Source organism: Callionymus lyra, chromosome 4 (assembly GCF_982586985.1).
Source record: "Callionymus lyra chromosome 4, fCalLyr1.hap1.1, whole genome shotgun sequence".
In the NCBI taxonomy this organism is placed as follows: Eukaryota; Metazoa; Chordata; class Actinopteri; order Syngnathiformes; family Callionymidae; genus Callionymus; species Callionymus lyra.
This window is the reverse complement of record NC_141821.1, coordinates 33,088,686-33,107,961: the sequence shown is the minus strand read 5'-3', so window position 1 is coordinate 33,107,961 and position 19,276 is coordinate 33,088,686. Positions and strand designations below refer to the sequence as shown.

At 40.1% G+C, this 19,276-nt stretch overlaps 4 protein-coding genes across 6 annotated transcripts in view; all 4 read right to left on the bottom strand.

Annotated features, from left to right (window-relative positions):
* oxsr1b (oxidative stress responsive kinase 1b) overlaps nt 1-6,861 on the bottom strand; it is a 37,132-nt gene extending 30,271 nt beyond the window's left edge. For both annotated transcript variants that reach the window (XM_087789909.1, XM_087789910.1), the window contains exon 1: nt 6,538-6,861. In XM_087789909.1, coding sequence (XP_087646035.1) covers nt 6,538-6,607 — 70 coding nt within the window. In that variant the 5' untranslated portion in view covers nt 6,608-6,861. The remainder of the gene's footprint in view (nt 1-6,537) is intronic.
* Nucleotides 6,862-7,552: 691 nt separating this feature from the next.
* myd88 (MYD88 innate immune signal transduction adaptor) lies at nt 7,553-10,781 on the bottom strand. The gene is made up of 5 exons (XM_087789908.1): nt 10,385-10,781; nt 9,531-9,665; nt 8,546-8,723; nt 8,268-8,359; nt 7,553-8,195 (listed from the first exon to the last, which is right to left on the bottom strand). The coding sequence occupies exons 1-5, from the start codon at nt 10,692-10,694 to the stop codon at nt 8,041-8,043; spliced, it is 870 nt and encodes a 289-aa protein (XP_087646034.1). The 5' UTR covers nt 10,695-10,781; the 3' UTR covers nt 7,553-8,040.
* Nucleotides 10,782-11,529: 748 nt separating this feature from the next.
* Nucleotides 11,530-16,584, bottom strand: cry-dash (cryptochrome DASH). The gene is made up of 14 exons (XM_087788267.1): nt 16,448-16,584; nt 15,253-15,425; nt 14,367-14,460; nt 14,138-14,268; nt 13,929-14,077; nt 13,782-13,870; nt 13,639-13,712; nt 13,480-13,569; nt 13,161-13,240; nt 13,030-13,089; nt 12,804-12,961; nt 12,201-12,320; nt 11,948-12,124; nt 11,530-11,845 (listed from the first exon to the last, which is right to left on the bottom strand). Exons 1-14 carry the CDS (start codon nt 16,502-16,504, stop codon nt 11,738-11,740), a joined length of 1,560 nt encoding a protein of 519 aa, XP_087644393.1. The 5' UTR covers nt 16,505-16,584; the 3' UTR covers nt 11,530-11,737.
* Nucleotides 16,585-17,046: 462 nt separating this feature from the next.
* The window catches only part of map3k22 (mitogen-activated protein kinase kinase kinase 22), a 28,449-nt gene continuing 26,219 nt past the window's right edge, over nt 17,047-19,276 (bottom strand). For both annotated transcript variants that reach the window (XM_087789923.1, XM_087789924.1), the window contains exon 18: nt 17,047-19,261. In XM_087789923.1, the coding sequence (XP_087646049.1) occupies nt 19,033-19,261 (229 nt within the window). In that variant the 3' untranslated portion in view covers nt 17,047-19,032. The remainder of the gene's footprint in view (nt 19,262-19,276) is intronic.

Here is a 19,276-nt window from a genome sequence, read left to right as displayed (position 1 = left end):
TCTTTACAGTAGTTGGATTCAATGACCACCTGAATATAGGGCTCAACTGATTCATTTAAAAGAAGCATTTTAACACGCAGCTAAAAGTTTCATCCTTGGAAAAAAGAAAGCAAGATATCAGAAGATGCAAAACACAACGTTACATTAGAACGCAGCTGTTTATTTACAAGTCACTAGGCAAGAACTCGGTGTACTTATAAAGTGTGTGGGTCAAAGTTCATAAGATTCCCGATGGATTTGTAACCAGTTTTTCCAGGAACGTGTGTGAGCCCTTTTGTAAATGATCTCTATCTCGGATATCTGTTGCTCCACATGTTGTTCCCCCCACTTTTGACATGAGTTAGCGTGACACCATAATAACCCGTCTCATCACAGACAAAAAGTCACAAAAGTCTCAACAACAAATGATGGGGATGAGCAGCAGTGAGTTCAATTGCTCATCTGGAAGCAGATTTCAGAAGAAACCTCCTTTCACTGAGCTTTCTCCAACCTCTCTTGCCCCCCCTCTCAGCTCAGCCCCGGTGTTAACAAAGTGCTCATTGTTAGAGTTTTCATTGAGCTAGCAACGTACGAGGTTATAAGTAGGTTCACTTTAAATAAAGGAGAGCGGCACCAACGTTTTAATTAAAAGCCTTCCCTTATGAACTGGCTGGTTATTAATTCAACATTTCACATGCAGGAAGATGGCAAGAAAAAGCACAATGAAACTTGATAACCATTTTCAAACCAACTGCTTCATTCACATTAATAGAATGATCTGCCGCACATGTCTTGAATGGATTAACCATTTCAAATATTTTATTTATACAGCCAGTTAAAGTAGTGATGTGCAAAAGTGCAGTGGTATACAAAGAGTGATAGTTCAGTAGGATTGGTGTATTAGGATAAGGTGCAGACCAAAGAGAGGGTGATGGGAACATCTCAAACTCTATAGCTCTGGTGGGTAATTAAAAAAGATTTGTGGGGCAAAGATTGTGTGACCACTTGTAGTATATTGCTGAGAATAAACCAGATATTGACCCTGAGATAATCAAATAAAATTGCAATATCCTGTCGAGAAACAGACTCACTACCACTGATTGTACGACAGATTGTTTGCAATAGCGATGTCTACTGATGATAATATTTATTATTTTTCTGATGGTGTGACACTGTTGTCTCCTACAGTTAGGAATTCAAATCTTAAAGATGATATAAAGATGGATTTGTCTTTAAATTGTTAAAAAAAATCCCTGCAAGTGTAAGCAATTAGCAGCCCAATGAAAGAAAATAAAGTTTCAAACATGTCAGTATAATACTAAGATATATGACGAAATGCTAAAATCTTCATTCAAGAAAAACATGTTGAAAGAGCATTAGTTCGATCTTTTATTGTCCACAGTTATTAAGGACAGTCAAACACGTCAAAAGAATGACAGCAAATGTCAACTTGAATGGTTCTTATAACTGTTCACTTACTGTAATCATTTTTACAGCCAACCTTCAGACCTTCACCTTATTTATTACAAAAATATATAGAACCAAATGTCACTTATTCACCATGCCTACATGCTTGCAGGCCACAATACAGCCAAGGAAAGCAAGCTGAGCACGCGCGACATTACGGGGAGCCAGTCGATCCACAGTGAAGTGTAAATTCCTCTACACAAACAAACAGTCTGTCGTCAGGGGGGGGGATCTGCAGAGCATGTGTGCTTATAAAAGTAGGAAAGACGGTAGAAGGGGGGATTGTTAGGCCTGCAGAGGTCAAGAGGTCACAGAAGTGGAGGCCCCCCTCAGCGAGAGTCAGGGCTTTGAGTTAATGTAGACCTGATGCTCTTTGATATTTGCCACTTCCAGGCTTAGCTGAGCATTTGCGACCTGACCATTCGTATCCAGTTACATGACGATTCAATACTTCATGAGGCCTTTGAGGGTCTAAGCTGTAGATCAGATAATTATTCTAAGATGCTCACATGGGGGTGCAGTCTGAAATTTTAAACCTAATGAGGCAGTAAATGTTGACTTATAAAAGACGAGGAGAAAAAACTCTCAACTGGCAACAAGCAAAGAGGCGAGTCCTGTCCTCACTGCCAAATTTCAATCTACCCGTGGTTGAAGTTCTTCTTCACAGACAACTTTTGAAATACTCAATCTTCCCACTGTACCTTGTAGATGTATTTACGATAAACAAAAAAGATAGCGATAGAGTTGTTTTTTTGCATAATTAGATCATTATATTGAATTACCACATTAGGCCAAATCAAATAAAGTAGACACAGATGTCAGCTGAAAATGCTTCTTGTTGACAAGACTCGTGGCATTATTTTGGTTCAGTAATCTAATGAAATGCTAACATAATTGCAATCTGTATCAAAGACCTATTTTGTCTATTCTGACCTTAAACTGAGGAATAATCCAACAATCCAACCTGGGCTGTTCAAAATTGTAAACATTTAAAATAGGAATGAAAACTTTATCTTGCGTTGATAATACACATTGACTAACTAAAAATGCACCGACATTTAACACACTTGTAAAATTAATTATTTTATGATTAATTAATAAGACAAAAAAGGAGGCTTACTTCAAGTATTTTAAGTCCCTATAATCTTCCCATTTAACTCAATCCAACACAAAATTACAAAAATGTTATAACGTTATATGTTGATAAGGTTTTCAATTAATGATATTTTAAACTCCTTTAATTGGTCATATTTTTTTTTTTTAAGTAGTTTTAGCGTGGATCTTATTTCTTAATCCTAAACTGCTACGCAATAAAACAATCAAGTAAAAAAAACTGTTTAAAATGTACAAAACAAGATCATATAGGAAGAGACTACTTGGATGCACTCTCAACTCACTTTCAGCCGAGATTACTGGAATCTCCAGTGTAGCTATCTTTCACAAAATCCTGCTTAAGCACTGGGGGGAAAAACAAATATGACTCGGAGGAGAAAAAATAATATGAAGACCAAGATGTCACTGAAGAGTTAAGTGGAGATTAATACTCGTCTTTCTTTTCTTGGACTTACAATCGTCTAAAAACTTGGAATCAGTTCACTCAAAGTTATTATTGTATTAGCTTGAAACTTTATATCATTAATTGAATAATTGAGCTCAAACAATTCCAAGATGGATACCAGTCTTGTGTCCATTGAACATCAGTATCGTTTGTCTTAAACAGAGATGGACAATGCCGATCCTAAAATCCCCTGAACATGAACCAACAAATGTTACCACGTCTTATGATGCAACATGGTTGCTTGGGGTCATAAACAGTGAGAGCAGAGAGTTTCCAAACCAGTCTGCCAACACAAGTCCGATCCATTATGAGAGTACAAGCTGTATTTTTCCTCTGCACTCTGCCGAGTATGATCCAATACACAATGGAGTGGGTGTGAACCACATAAAAGGTCTTCTTTCCAAGGGGATGATTCCAAAACAATGCCTGTGATGGTTAAACAAGGCCAGCCGATCCACTGACAAATCTCACTTTCACTTAATGACTTTTGAGTTAATCTGATTCAAAGTGTTCCAGATAGGCTGAATACGACGGAGAAACAACGTCAGTTGACGATAAGTTTAAAAAAAGACGTAGATTCTTAAGATGTTATGCAAGAATGAGACGAGAGGGAGAGCTGCATTACAGCCTTAAGCTGTAAACAAATGTTTCCTAATAGCCCAGTGTCAATTGATGCACTCTCCACCATAGACCTCATGTGGTGCCCAGCGTGGGGAAAAAGATGAAGCATTCAGCCAATGAGCATTTAGAAAGAGCCTCATTGATGCTCAGTGTCAACAGAGAAGCCCAGCAGCTGGACGCCACACAAAAGACAGCGATACATCCGAAGGTAATGGGCAGACGATCAGGCAAGTCGATGCAAAGTTAAACTTTTACAGATTAAAATCTGATCATTTCACCACTGGCCTCACTAAGGCCTCTTATTCCTCCACTAAGATGGTGTGATATATGGAATGACAACCTCATAGCAACATTAACAGTATGCTTGGCTAATTTTGTTGACGTTGTTCACACAGCACTTGCTTACCGCAGACAGTTCCAATTTACCCTTTTTTTTTTTTTACACCACTGTTGATCACTTAATTTAACCACCCAGTGTGTGTAACCAGAGTACCTCGACTGAAAATACCTGAGAACGGAAATAACTAAGATAGTGATTGTGACATTAGCTCAGGTTTTACCATGACTCAGCAGAGAAACATATTCTTTATCAAAATATAGCCTGATTCTTTTATTGAAACAAACAAACATCATAGAGGATGTTGTCGAAAAAAAACCCGTTTTCAATTGTCTCAGTTTCAGTCATCACTAAGCACCTGGCAGCACTCAATACTTCACTTGTTTTCACCCGCCCCACCTCCCCAAACCAACCAACACTACCCACCCCTGACAGATTGTGCAACTGAAAGCAAACGCCGTCCGGACACAAGCCCAAAGTGCAAACTTTAAAGGCACAGGCATTTCAAGTGATAAATCAGGTTAAGAAGTGCTGTCGTCAGAAGCTTCTCCACAAACTTATCCCAGAGCTCAACTGCTGCTTTGTCTGAACGCAGCGATCACGGCGAGTGCAGCAAACACAAGTGTCAGAGGTGTGATACAATTAAATATGGTCTTGAATAGTCTTCCATCTTCCAACACATCTTCAAGGAAACCACGGACTAAATAAGGAATGGAAAGTTGGCAGTGGTGTGAACCAATCTGATGCCACATCTGAAAGAGGATATAACAGGACTCGAGTCACTGTGGTTCAACTTATGAAGCTGTGTTAGATTCAATCCATGACAAGAAGGATCCAGCTCTACAGACCAGTTTGTGACGTCAGTGTCAACACAAGCAGGTGTTAAATAGTAAGAGGTGGCTGTTAAGCAGCTCCCTTAACTAAACTATGGTCAAAATAGCAGTAAAACATTGAACACAACAGTACAGTTGATATTAATGTGACGATGGATAGTTTGGGTAATATATATAGACAAACATTTTAGATTCTTTTAGTCTTTAAAGATGAACAACAAGAGGAAAATTGATTAAAAAAATGTCTAAATACCTGGTGATGATGTTTATATATATATATATATTTAAGGAGAATCAACACATTTTAAGCATCCATTCATAAAGCTAGATGTTAAAAGGGTATTTTTTAAATTGAGAGTTAAATATTAAAGTATGAAATGGGGCATTACTCAAAATGTGGTTAAATAGCAAAGAAAACAAGTTGACATGTTGAAAAATGTACAAAAAAGGTTGACTGGGGGCAAACATAGTGGACCCTGTGTAAACATAACCATGGCCTCCAGAGGAAATAGCTTGGGTAAGTAAACCAGAGGCGCCAGCAAACGCCTTAGTCACTCAACTTTTTTTTTTTAGAAAAGACCAGTGAGGACTTGGATTGCCCACAAGCTCACAACTACTGCTGCTTCCATTCATGTAAGTGATTTCTTATGCGATCATGTTTACAGCCCATTAATAAAGTTTTAATCAGACAGTCATGCTATTGACAACAAAAAGGCCCATGTTGACAAGAGGCGGTTTTGGTAGTTTTTGGACACGCTTAACAAGCTTCTCTGGTATCCAGTCCTCAGTTATAAGAAAGGTGTGTCGGTGGACGTTTGTTTATGCTTGACTGATGTATTACTTTTTAATTTAAATTATAAATACTGTGCAGCATCCTTACCAAAGGGGCTTCTATCAATAGAAGTTATTGAATGTTACCACAATATTCCTTCCCATCTACAAATTAAAACAAGGGTGTTGGGTTTAAACCTCGTACTATCGCCTGTAAATTATAGAAGCATCCGTTCACGTCTTCTTTTAGATCAATATTTATCAGACCATCAGACAAACTAATTCACTATGATGTGAGTCAAGTTTCAGGTTGTTTCATTTAGCTTCTGTGTTGTTTCCCAGCGATAAAAATACAGAAACACCAGATTCCCTTCTAATATTTCACATGCATAAAGGAATACATGATAAAATACTGATGATCTGCACTGTTCGGTTTCCATGTGAGAACCACTGCCTCAGACTTGAAGCTGCACTCAAAAACCAAACATGACCTCATCCTCAAAGCCCAAAGTTGTGAGGTCATCTTATAAACTGCATTATGCGTTTGTATTCACCGTTATATCTTCATTGTCGATATAGAGATGATGTTGGATAATCGCTGTAAACGTTGATCAGATAATAAACATATTGATCTAAAGTTGCACCTTCAGTTATGATCACATGTGTGAGCAGCGAGATGGTGAATTACATGTGGAACTCACGCCGTCTTAGCACAAGTTAAACGTCATCGCGATCGTTTATTAATTCGTCACGTCTCCATTGGACGGTGCAGTCACTCTCACTTGAGGCAGTCCATTGACTACAAATCATAACACCGCCCGCTGGTGCTGTCTACCTCCATCCTACGAATGACTCAACGAAGAAAGCATGAAAAGCAAATGAATTATTTGACTAGAAGTGAGGATGTGGTTCTTAAAGTCAGACGTATTCACTCACAATAGCGTTAAGCTAACAAGCTATGGATCACATACCGATCACCTCGTGTAGCTCATAGTCATCTTTGTTGATGGACCAGGGAAGGGAGCTCAGGTCCTCCGACATGGCTGAGGAAATCGCCGAGGCCGTGCTATATGCGAGAATATCGTCAATCCAAGGACTAGACGTAAAAAGAATCCCAAGTAATCCAAACCGGACAAATAAGGGCGACACTTCCCCTTCTTTGCGAATCCTGCTGCACTCCTGTCATTCCCAAAGTTTGACACTAGCCTCGCAGCCCCGCCTACCGCATTCCTACTGAGCTAAAGTGGACTCTGGCGGCGGCCATGTTGCGTGTGTAACGGTCTTGTGAATGAACACGGAAAATACTACAACCCTTTTGAAACGTAACAAGGAAGCTATTGGGCAATTACTTCAAAACAATAGTGTCTACTGATGTATAAATACGTTTAGACCTGTACGCACGACAATGACGTGTTGTACATTAAAGCCGACACAGAACGTTTAATAAGGGGTTGAATTCCGCCACACAAACAATGGCGGCTGAGGAGTCAAGAGTCCTGAGGAGTGACTGCCAGGCATTCTTTTATTTTAAAACTCGAGTCCACCTTATATTTTATATAAAGAAAAAGATAAAGATCAATGATCGAAATATAAATTACAAACGCTACTAACCTGTGCTAAACATGCGGCGCTTTGATAACCTTAAAGCCATAATTCAGGGAACAATAGTTTATGTAAAGCCAGGTCTGATTGGATGATCATTCTCCGAGGATTGGTTAAAGTCAGCGAGAATTTAAGTCTAAAAAGTATATTTTTATCGTCAGAAGCAGTTATAAAAAAAACGTTATTATTTTTATTCAGATATGAATTGTCAGAGAAAGTAGTGCATGCACTGTGTGTTCTGACGAGACATGTCCAACAGCGACACCTTGTGGGGAATAATACAAAAGTCAGTATTTTAGGACTTGTTTTAAATTATATATAACTTTATCTTTATCAGAAGAGGGTTATACTAAAAAGAATAAGTGAGGCAAATACTTTGGTGAATAAAAGTGAAAAACGTTTATTGTAGAAACAGAACTCCCATCAGTACGACTTAATCTGAGCCTTAAATCAAAAAAGGAAGTTGAAAGCAGACTCACACATTCACAGTCATCATTTACAAACATCCTTAAGACAAACATAGAAGTCATGAGTCTTCAACGAGAACATTCCGATAAAATACAATAATAATCTAGAAACATTTGAAATACATGAAAACATCAGTAAAGTAACACACCCGCAGAGATTTGGAAAGTTTTCATAAAAAGTTACCATTTTTATCATCAATATATTACTATAATTTAAAACTATGTTTTATTATGGATACATGTCAGTTGGATGTCACACCTGTACTTCCATGCACTAGATTTGATTTATTTGAAACTTTTTTTTCCCCCTATTATTAGAGAGATTAATTAAAAATGTTTAGTTGTTAATTATGTAAGGAGGTGGTTTTGTTCCTTAAGATTCTGAACGTTTAAAACCAGTCCCTCTCATGGCAGTGACAGGGCTCGAGCCAGGCGAATCCAGAACCACCCCTGCGTGCACGGCCGGGTGTAGTCGCAGACTGTGAGGAAGCGCAGGATGCTGGGGAACGGCTTCTTCATGGATTTGTAAATCACTGGGATCAGCCTCTTGCTCTGAGCTCCTGCAGGGATAATGTTACTGATGTCACTGGTGTTATTTTCAAACACAAAGGTCTAACTGACGTGAAACGTACCAGGACTGAGACTAAGAGCGAACTTGGTCTGGAAGTCACAGGCGCTGCTCTCCAGGTACTCATCAGAGATCACCACCACCATCCTCTTACACCTGCACACACACACACTGTCATGTGATGATAAGGCAACACTGGTTTTCAGTGTCCATTTCCATTTCTATTTCTGCATCATAACAAAAGAACAGGATATACACAAAACCAAACAAATCATAGTTCAACTAATAGTGTGACATCATCTACATGCTCGCCGCCATCGACACCAGGAATAAGCTCCTGACCTTTTCTCGATGAGTTCGCTGGTGATGGTCCACACGCACGAGCCCGGTAGCACGTTTCTGTCGAACACGCACAGTTTCAGCTTGTAGTCCGTCTGCTCCAGCTCGCGGATCATCTCGTGCACAAACTGGATGTCGGACTGGCAGTAGCAGATGAAGGCGTCGAACAGCTCTGGAGATCCTGCAGACGGACATCATACCAGAACTTATAGAAAACTGACATTATGGTACCAGTGTTGGTATTGGTGCTATATATATACACAAGTCTACATTACATGACATCACCATTAATTACACTAATCCTGCATCTTTCATTTATTTACCTATTTATGTATTTGTTGTATCTTTATATAATTTTTATTCTAAGTTTCAAATCCTGTATCGTATTGTTTGCTGCCAGTGGTGTTGAGGCGTAAAACAGAGTTTCATTGAATATCACTGTCTCAACAATACTTTACTTTGACAATACAGAGATGCTCTTGCATGATTATGAAATTAACATTTCAGCAGAAATAAAACACATCGGAATGTCAACAAAAAACTATAAAAAAAAATCTCGTTTTTATGTGTACAATGAACTAAAATTTTTGTAGTAATCATTCAACTGTTCAACTTCTTCTCTTCTTCTTCTTCTCTGCAGCGAGAATTCTGACCCGTTGACCCGAAGAACTCACATTTCTGCGATCCTTAAATCTCTTCACTGGCTGCCAGTTTCGTTCAGGATCAATTTTAAAATTGTGGTTCTTACTTTCAGATCTATTCATGGTCAGGCTTGAAAGTAAAATTAAATTCTCAACATGTTAAACGTTGGATTTGACTCAACACCGTGACATTTTAAGTGAGGCACAAACATTGGGGCTGAAGAGGAGGCGAATCATTAACTTGTCACAGAAGTAGATTACAGGAAGTGATATCTTGCTACATTTCCTTTTACAAACTTGCTTCACTATTTACACGTTGTACACAAAGTAAGAAGCGGCCCGCTGACCTTCTGGGTCGTCTTCCAGGGTGATGCCCTTCCTCTCCAGGGTGCGGGGGGCACAGCTGTCCACCTCGGGCACCTGGAGGGGCGGCTCAGAGTTCATCTTCGTCTGCCTCTCCAGATACTTCCTGACATCGTTATCTGATGAATATTGATGATGTCAAATTTAAATAATGTATGTTTGGACAGAAGAAAACAAGCACATGTAATAATGTTTGAATTGTAAACATGGTTCAGTGGCTACAGGTATGTGTGGAAAACGAAACTTTCTCTTTCGACTGCTCCTGTTGATTCTGGAAAGAGGGATCAATAAAGTTTATCTATCTATCTATCTATCTATCTATCTATCTATTATGTCGTGACATTTGGCAGCAATCCTAGATATCAAATGATTGATATTCCTGTCATCTTTCAATTGGTAATATTTTTTCATACAATTTGGGCAATATGTACTCAAAGAACTATCTAAAGATAGATGTCTACTTATATATATATATTTTTATATTTAAACAGTGACAAATTTACAGAAAAAGCAATAGCCCGACATTTTTAAAGCTGTGGTTTTGTTCGAGAGTGATGAGAGATCCAGGAAGTAGATACCAGGTTTAAAAACGTGAACTAAACAAATACGCTAAATATTACCATTTGAAGACTAGTACAGTGACTGACTTAACCATAAACAACGATCTATTTTCTCCTCCTGCTCAGAGGTGCTTCAAGTTCCTCACGAGCCACAAGTTAAGTAAGACCGACCATACAATCTATATAAAATTTCTCGGAAGTGCGTTTAAGAAAGAAGCAGCAGAGGTTGATCAGACGAGAAGATGCTCAGATGGTTCTTCCCAGGATGTAAAAAGTACCTATGAGGGCTCGCAGGTCCTCCACGATGTCCCTCCTGTCAGACTTGCTCAGGATGGAAAGCAACTTTCCCACCGACGCGTCCGTGTCCCTGGCCTGCCAGTCCACCAGGACCCGCATGGTGGGGTTGTTGGAGCTCTCGTAGTTCTGGATCTCCAGGTAGGAGAAGCCCATGTCCTCCGCCACCACCGACCAGTCCGCGGCCACCGTGTTCCTGGGGTTCAGATAGAGCCCCAACTTCTTCCTGAAGGTCACGTTGAGAGCCGTCAGAGGAACCGAGTCCAGGTCCACGACCGAGTCCGAGCCAGCCATGACCTCAGGACGACTCAGCCCCCAGAGAGTAATCCACGACCAAGAGCTGAAGTTACGGATCCAGATCCACTACCTGTTGCAAGAACCAGGAAGTGACGCGAGTCTGCGTCACATCTGGCAGGAACCGCTGGACTGACGCTTCGAACCTCCAGAGTTACGAAACAAAAGCTGTGGATTTTGAACACAAGAAAATCTCTAAATAGATTTGAGTTAGGTCATATATGTCTTCTATTTTATACATACTTGTCATCGATATTTAAAACCTTTTAACTTTAATCCATTCTAAATATTCTATAAATTTAATTACTGAAATCGGATACATGAAGTTTGATTTTTTTGTAAATTGTGTAATATTTGTAAAATGTATAAAAACGATTATCGAAGTGGAAAATTTGAAATATGTATTACCATTACTTACGCAATTATTCGGATTTATTTTTGCACATGTTCAACAAAAATAAAAGTGGATATTTAAAATTTTAACTAATTTATTTAAGTGTGAATGTTAAGAATCAGAAAAAACAATTCCTTCTTCTCATTGTCTATCTAACTTTTTTCTTTACTTATATAAAGCCTGTCCTAGCTTTTTGGGGCGAGAGGCGGGGGTCACTTTGATCAGTCCGTCCCAGGGCACATATGGACCGACCACTTACACACATTATTTAGACTCATCACGTAACTGTGGGAAGAAATGTGAGTGCCTAGAGTAAACCTAGACCAACAGAAAAAGAACATCCAAGCATTAAGAAGCACGGGTATATTTCAAGTGTTGCCTCATACTGGGTTCAAACCCTTTTTGCCAATAATGTTAATAACTGGAGTAAAAAATTAGGTGCACATTTGACATTTTTTAATACCAGATCTCAAGTCAACCCAAAGTGTAAACAAGAAGACACGACACAGAGGCAGCAGGCCTCGTGTTTCCGTGATGCAGCATAACAGGAAGTAGATAAGAAAAGTTCCAAAAAGTTTTTGCCATACAGTACTAGGAAATTAAACCATGTGACCCTGCAGATTGTTTTGCAGAACCCTGCACATGCAGGTCATGAGTCTTTGTTTCTGGAGAAATAGAAGTCGATCCCTCGGTCTCGATGCTGCTTGGGAGTGTGTGAGGGTCCTTTCTTTCCTCGTCCTGAAGGCCCGGCGCCCCCCTACAAGTGGAACAATCCAAATCATGGTGTTTAAAAAAAAAAAGCCAATAGAGCAGCTGTTCACGCCGCTACTGCTCACTTCCTTTTTCCTGGAATACATACCAGTTTCTTGTTAACGTGCCGGCTCCACTCCGGCGCCGTGACGATGGGTGAGGGGTACGTGTCGCAGAGAGTGATCCCAGCATGCGACAGTGAAGCCGAGCTGAGGGCCCAAGGCGTGTGCACATCTGCACCCCGAATTTTCTGCAGCTCAGGAACCCACAGACGCACATAGTCCCCCTGAAACACATTTAAAATGACATGAAAACATTACTAGTTGAATAATTAAAAAACTAGAAAAAGGGAGAAAACTCACATTGTTGTCATAATCGAGTCCTTGTTTGATCATGTTGAACTTCCTGTTCTCTCGCGGGTCATTTCCGATTCCCGCGCTGTACAGCCAGTTGCCGTAGTTACTGCAGACGTCGTGGTCAACCTGCACGGAAGCTTGTTTAAAAACATGTCTGTAGTGCAGAAGTAACAATTCTGAGATTTCCTCACATTTCATTCTGACTGGACGGGCACTTTTTTGAAAAACACAGCAAAAAATGTAGTATATATACACTTTATATCAAGATAAATGTCACATACACAATTATGCAAAGCACAATGAGTATGACATGTTTTGTTTTTTACCAGCATCCAGTTTATAAAAATAAATACATATAATTGATTAGACAACAAGAAATTCTATAGACGTTTGCAAAATATTTATCTTCCAATATTTTAATGAAACTTGAGCACCATGAAAATATAAATTTAATATTATTGTGTCAAAGGTTGGTACTTGTTGATAGGATTTATAAAACTCGACCATTGGATGATAAGTTTAACATAAACATTGTAAAAACTCTTATTAGAACATTAGTTGCAGTGCATTATGGGACTGAGAGGTGAGTGGTTTCAACACCAGATGTACCAGAAGATACTCGAACCACTCCGCGCCCATCCTCCAGTCCAGACCCAGGTCTTTAGTGAGGAAGCTGGCGACGTTCTGGCGCCCTCTATTGGACATGAACCCAGTCATCGCCATCTCTCTCATGTTGGCATCCACAAAAGGCACACCAGTGCGTCCCTCTGTCACCGCGAGAGAATCACCGTCATCACCATTTGTACAACAATTTCTAATCCTGAAGCCAACAAACCTTTCCAAGCATTGAACAGCTTCATGTCTGTTTTCCAAGGCAGAGATTTGTCTTGCAGCCCTGCGACGAAACATATGGAGGAGTTATAAATACCAAAATAAACAGAATTGTTTATTGTTGGAATTGTTTACCTTTCAAGTGGAAAATTTTGTTTCCATATTTAACCGCCACAAACTTAAAATAGTCACGCCAGAGAAGCTCAAAAATAACCCTGGAGAGCAGAGAACAAATGAGTTATACTCGTTTTAAACACAAGTATTAGTAGCGTACAATAAAAAATAGCAATAGAATCACTAGTGGCATTAAATAACTAGAATGCATCGATAATAACATCACAAAACAATAAACAAAATAATTCTTAAACGGTAAATTCAACCACATCAATAATGATAATCGTATTATGCATGCAAGCTGATGCATTGAAATAAACAACCAACAACATGCACTCACCAGTATGTGCTCTGACTGGCAGTGCGTTCCCTCTCGTACTGTTGGATCTGGTGGTAAATGTAGCGCGGGGAAATACATCCCAGAGCTAGCCTGCAGGTGCCAGAGTAATGTCATGAGTGGTGATGCTTTTCATCCTCGACCAGGCGTCCAAAAACCTACCAGGGGGAAAACTTGGTGGAGTAGTCTGCACCCATCAATCCGTTCCGCGTCTCCTTGTACGTCGCGACTGCATCCTGTGACGCATGGAGAAGCAGATCAATGGAGCGTCAGTGGGAAGACTGCTCCAGGTCATGTGATCTTACGGTGTCCCAGAAATAGTGTTTGAGGCGAGCGAGGGCCTGACTCTCCCCGCCGGAGCAGGGGAATGCAGAGCGAGGATCATCCACAGGCTCTGCAGAGAAACATGATTTAAAGCTTCACTTTCCGGATCACACCATCCATCCCCTCACCTGTCCCCTGCAGCTCCTCCGGCGCAGGAATGTCTCCCTCCTGCAGCCCCTGTGGAAGTGGCTTCAGCTGGTCTGGCGTCGGGATCAAGGGTCTCACTCTGCTCTTGTCCTCCACAGCCTTCCTGAACTGTGTGTAGACGTCTGGAAGTCTGCCACCGTCTCAGGTGAGTCACGGGACTTTCTAAACGGGCTTGTTACCGCCATGTTACCTGGAGATGTGCTGGAAGGGAAGATCGTCTCTGTGGTGAAGTGTTGACCCCCAGCAGGAGTGAACTTTGACCTTCAGCTGTGCACAGACGTCCTTCACTCCCCTCTCCACGGTCAGTTCCTCAGAGGTGACCTGCACACGTGTGTGTGTGTGTGTGTGTGTGTGTGTGTGTGTGTGTGTGTGTGTGTTACACGACCGACGGTACCGTCAGGATTAAGGATAATTTTTACCTCCTCGTGGAAGACGACGGTGCTGACGGAGCTCAGCTGTTTGATGAGGTCAGACACCACATCCTCGGGTTTACCCGTCCTCACCACCAGGTTGCTATCAACGGAAGATAGATGGTTGAATACTTTGATCATCTCACAGAGAGAAATTAAAATGTTGACAACATCCAATTACAAAGAGATATAGCAAGGAAAATAAAGAAATACAAAAAAACTAATGTTTAAAAAAAAATCTAGGGAATAAAACATTACCATTAAAATATGTTACAGTAATTCTTCCCCGTTTCCTATATTTCTTTCAAATGATTACTTATTATTTTACCCAAATCTGTTTTTAAGGAAGAGTTTAATTTCTGCATTTAAATGGAACCGATTTGTGCCAAGAATGAAAAAATGTTTTCTGGAAATTCCAAGGTTGGAGGGAGGACTTGGTCTTCCAAACTTTATGTTCTATTACTGGGCAGCAAATGTGTGCAAATTTGCATTTTGGGTTGGTGCATGGTGGGAAAAACGAGGTCCACTTTGGGCTAATTTGGAAATAAATAATAATAATGCCATTTCTCTGCTAAGTGCTACACTATTTTAAGATGTGGATTCAATTTCGGAAACATTTTAATTTAAACGATCTAAATACGTTCTCTCCCTTAATGAATAATCATCTTTTCCCCCCATCCGAGATGGACACTGGTTTCCAGGTCTGGCACAGTAGTTTTTAAAATACTTGATTCAAAATAGTAATTTTCTAACATTTTAGTATCCACAACAAAAACACAATCTTAATAAAAGTAATTTTCTTCAGATATCTCCAAGTCAGGAGTCAGTAACTCCTTGAAAGATTGATGTGAAGACATGTTTAAGGTGTATGTATATAAAAGTAGTGGAGATTTACCTGCCCCTGCTGACAAGGTTGCTCCGTAGATCCCTGATACTGTCCAACAGGAAGCGCAGACGAAAAGGTCCAGTTTTTGGAAAGTTGTAGTGGTGAGTTCCCTGGTAATGTCGGGGGTCGAAGCAGTAGAGGGGGACGATGTAGTCTGCATTTCTCTGAGCCCAGTGGAAGAGCTGCGAGTGTCACCATGAAGAAGGGTCAGTTTCTCTATAGAAGAGTCTTCAACAGGGAAGCTATGACTGGACTCAATACACAAAAGTTAATTTAAATGATTTATTGAATATAATTACTTGACATGTTGTCAAGTTCAGACTATAACCCAGAATAATGTATTTTTTTCTAAAAACATTTGAAACAAATTAAGTTTGACATAATATGTATATATATATCTATAGATATAGATATATATATATATCTATATCTATAGATATATATATATTGCAAATAGCCATATTATATTTATTAAATAACTGTAATAAATTCGTATAATTATAATTAGTATCGTGATCATATTTCTTTTATTGAGTCTGTTTTTTGCCGTTTGAGGTAGTCTTAACCAAAGAATTTTGACATTGACATTTGCACTTATATTTGAAAGTACATAGATATTTTCCTTTCTTGTCTTTTTTTTGTATTTGCGTCAAGATAATTGTAGCTTATGTTGATAGACACCCCAAATTGTTTTTATGAGCCTTAAAGTCATATATGAAAAATAAATAAATAAACAAAACTATTTTTTATTATTCTAAACTACCGATGTTTTATTGTTGGTGCAACATGCTTTAACAATGCGCAAGTAGTAGCGGAAGTCAATTTTACTACCGACGTCACGACAAAAATAAAAGGTAAACTAGAAATTATTTTAAATATTGAAAGAAAACGAAAAGAAGGCAAAGATCGGTTTGTCAAGTAAAATAAGAATACCGAAAGAATGCCAACGTATTGATACACTGTAAATAAATGTTGTTTTATTAGAAAACCTGTGCTTTTACGATGACGCTCACCGGAACTTCCCTTGCTAACACCGCTAACATAACAACACTCGATGATATCATCTAGTGAGTTTACGTTTGAGCTAATAAAAGTTTCGACATCTGAAAAAAAACCTTTACTAATGCATGTATGTGAGAGGGTGTAGAGCAAGTACTCCAACATTTAAAATGCATATTGTCAACACACACAATGGACGTGTTACCTCGTTGTCGTGGACTCTCAGGTCGTTCCTCAGCAAACAGATGATGACACGAGACATTCTTGTCTTCTCTAGATCTTCTCCAGATCTTCTCCAGACCTTCTCCAGCACTCACTGTTGATACCCTTCTCTCTGCAGACCTCCCCCCAACACTATCGCTGCTCACTGGCTGAAAGTTGGTCACGTTTCCAGACACGCCGTTACCAAACACCCGGTTTTGTAAGGTGTTCTTGAACAGCTGCTGAATTCAGTGATCGATCCATCATTAACTTAAATAAACTACTCAAATCAATGCAAAATCACCAGTCACCATGGCAACATATAGCCCTATATTTTAGAGCTAAATTAATTATTGGTTGGATTTTGATATATAGGTCGTTTCTTATTGTAAATATGAAGCAAGAGTTCAAATGTTTAAGTTTATTTAATCAAGGAGATCGTGAAATGTCATCTACTTTAGATTTTTCTTATGGAAGCAAGAAGGGACACCCTGGACAGCTGGCCAGTGCAACAGACACACACACACACAATTTATAGGCTTTGCATTAATGTGGTTAAAAAACGGAAAAGCAGCCAAACTCTATGGAAAAAGACAAAGCGAGTCGACTTAGACCTTTGATTTATTAAGTTAAAGTACAAAAGATCAATGACTTGATACATTTCATGATTCGATGAAAAGACTTTTCTTGCCCTCGAGCGCAGATCCCGCCTGATCTAAATCACAGTATAACCTACTGCGACATGAAGCTACATCATCAGATAAACCATGTATATAACATAGAGAAACATCATAGAAAAGTGCAGAACGATGTATTTACAGTAGATTTCTTAAAAAAAAAAAGAAATAAAAAAGGTTGCGACCTTGTGTGTGCTCTGTGCTCCAGTCATGGAGCTCTATGCTTTGGCAGTGGTCATTTATTTACCATTTACTCATAAGGCACTCACCACTTACATTGTAGCACTGCATGGAACAACTGTGTTCACATTCAAAAGTTCTTTTAATTCCGAATATCCTTGAATTATTGCTTGCTTTTATTATTATAGAGGAGTAACACTGACAAAGAAAGTGAGAGCCATGGCCTCAGACTGTCCTCAGAGTGTCACGTTTGGCAGAGAGAAGTGAAAACATTTATCAGGACCTTCAGTCACTAAACCAAGGCTAGGTTGAGATATCCAGTCGATAAAACATATTCAAAAAGCACCAAAAAAAAGGTGTTTTGGCATTATCTGATGTAAATTTTATCGCATGATCAAATACCCTTCTAATTGTTTTTATCAGAGATCCTTTATCATAATTTGGGTTAAAAAAAAAAAATCAGAATTAAGTTTTGTAACGTGCACATAGCAAAGTAAGAAACTAGAGCTTCCCTCCAAAGATCATCGAAGCCCCCACCATCGCTTTAATCGAAGTGTGTGTGTGATCAAGAGCTGTTCTTTCAAAGCAAAAGGCAATGGCGTGATCAAATGTACACAGAAAAACATTCAAAAAGACATTCCTTCTATCTAAGATACTTTTTTTCTTATAGCAAAAATATCATTGCATCTGATTGGTGTGTGCAGTCTTATGCGCACCAAGCTGCCGTAACATATAAAGGCTGTGGGGCTTTGACAAAAATACAATATGACTAATACTGTATATTTGCTGGAAGTCACTCCTCAGAAGTGTCTTTGGAACACTCGTCACAGACGTCCAACAGGTATTGCTTTAGAGACATTTCAGTACTTTCTCTGCTCGTGACCCAAGCATACGTAATGGAGTTGTTGTTTTAAAGCAGCACGATAGAAAAATATTTCTTTGGTTGATTATCCTGCATGGTTGCATGAGTGACATCAAAAGTGCATGGTTGTTGAAGAGAGTCAGCGGCAGGATTTCAACCCACGCGGGAGAGTGACAGACTTTCTTTCTTACAAACGACGAGACCCCTTTGCACGCGGCCTTGAAACGTGTTTTGTGTCAATGTGTGTGTGATCAGGGCCGGATCGTGACTTCAAATTTCATCTCAAATTGTGTTTGAGTTTCAGACTGTGGCCAGAAGAATCATGAGATGGTTCGGAACAAACTACATCAACAATTTTCCGGATGAGTCTTGTGGTTGTTTACGTAGAGAAACCTCAGCCAAAGACAGAGGAGGAACCTTTCTTGAGTGGAGATGGACGTGACATGCCGTGTGCAAAGGGGTCCTACTGTAAGGCGTCAATGGGAATATGATCTAAAACAAACTGGATGGTGGACTATCTTATAAAAATATTCATTTGGCTCACAGCGACGGAGGCTGGTGAGTGTGTACAGTACTACTGTGACTACAGGCAACACGTGGACAGGCCAGGACGTTAAGAGACTCTACATCAGTCGCCTCTCTGCAGTCTTGAATTTGCAAGACTGCCAAGTGCTTAATTCTGCCCTCAGTGATCCCCTCACGTGACTTCTCGGATCTAAACGAATCTGACGGTGGGACGAGCAGGGGTGACTCTTGGCCAGGTGCATGACAGGGCACGGAGGGGGCTCCTGAGCCAGTGTTTAGGGGGTCGAGCCGGGGCCGGGGGCCGGCCTCACCAGCAGGTACTCTCTACGAGAGGTTCTGGACTCCTCAGAAGCAGCCCTCGACGAAGGGGTGGCTGAGCAGGATGTCCGCGGTGGGACGCCACTTCTCCTCCACGAACACTTGCCGAAGGAAGTCCCTGCAGGTGTCGGACACGCCGTCAGGAAGCAGGGGCTTCGTCGGCTGGGTGGCGATCTTAAAGATGGCCGCCATAGCCTCGTATTCTGCCCAGGGTGGTTTCTGGGTCAGCATCTCCACAACAGTGCAAGCAACACTCCTGGGTGAAGGGAAG

Coding starts and splice junctions, on each gene's coding strand:
- myd88 (XM_087789908.1), bottom strand. CDS start 10,694: ATGGCTGGCTCGGACTCGGTCGTGGACCTGGACTCGGTTCCTCTGACG. Junction 9,666..10,384: donor GGACCTGCGAGCCCTCATAG/GTACTTTTTACA, acceptor AATATTCATCAG/ATAACGATGTCAGGAAGTAT. Junction 8,360..8,545: donor AGCGAACTCATCGAGAAAAG/GTCAGGAGCTTA, acceptor GTGTGTGTGCAG/GTGTAAGAGGATGGTGGTGG.
- cry-dash (XM_087788267.1), bottom strand. CDS start 16,504: ATGTCTCGTGTCATCATCTGTTTGCTGAGGAACGACCTGAGAGTCCAC. Junction 14,269..14,366: donor CCGTCGTCTTCCACGAGGAG/GTAAAAATTATC, acceptor ACACGTGTGCAG/GTCACCTCTGAGGAACTGAC. Junction 12,962..13,029: donor GCTGTTCAATGCTTGGAAAG/GTTTGTTGGCTT, acceptor TCGCGGTGACAG/AGGGACGCACTGGTGTGCCT.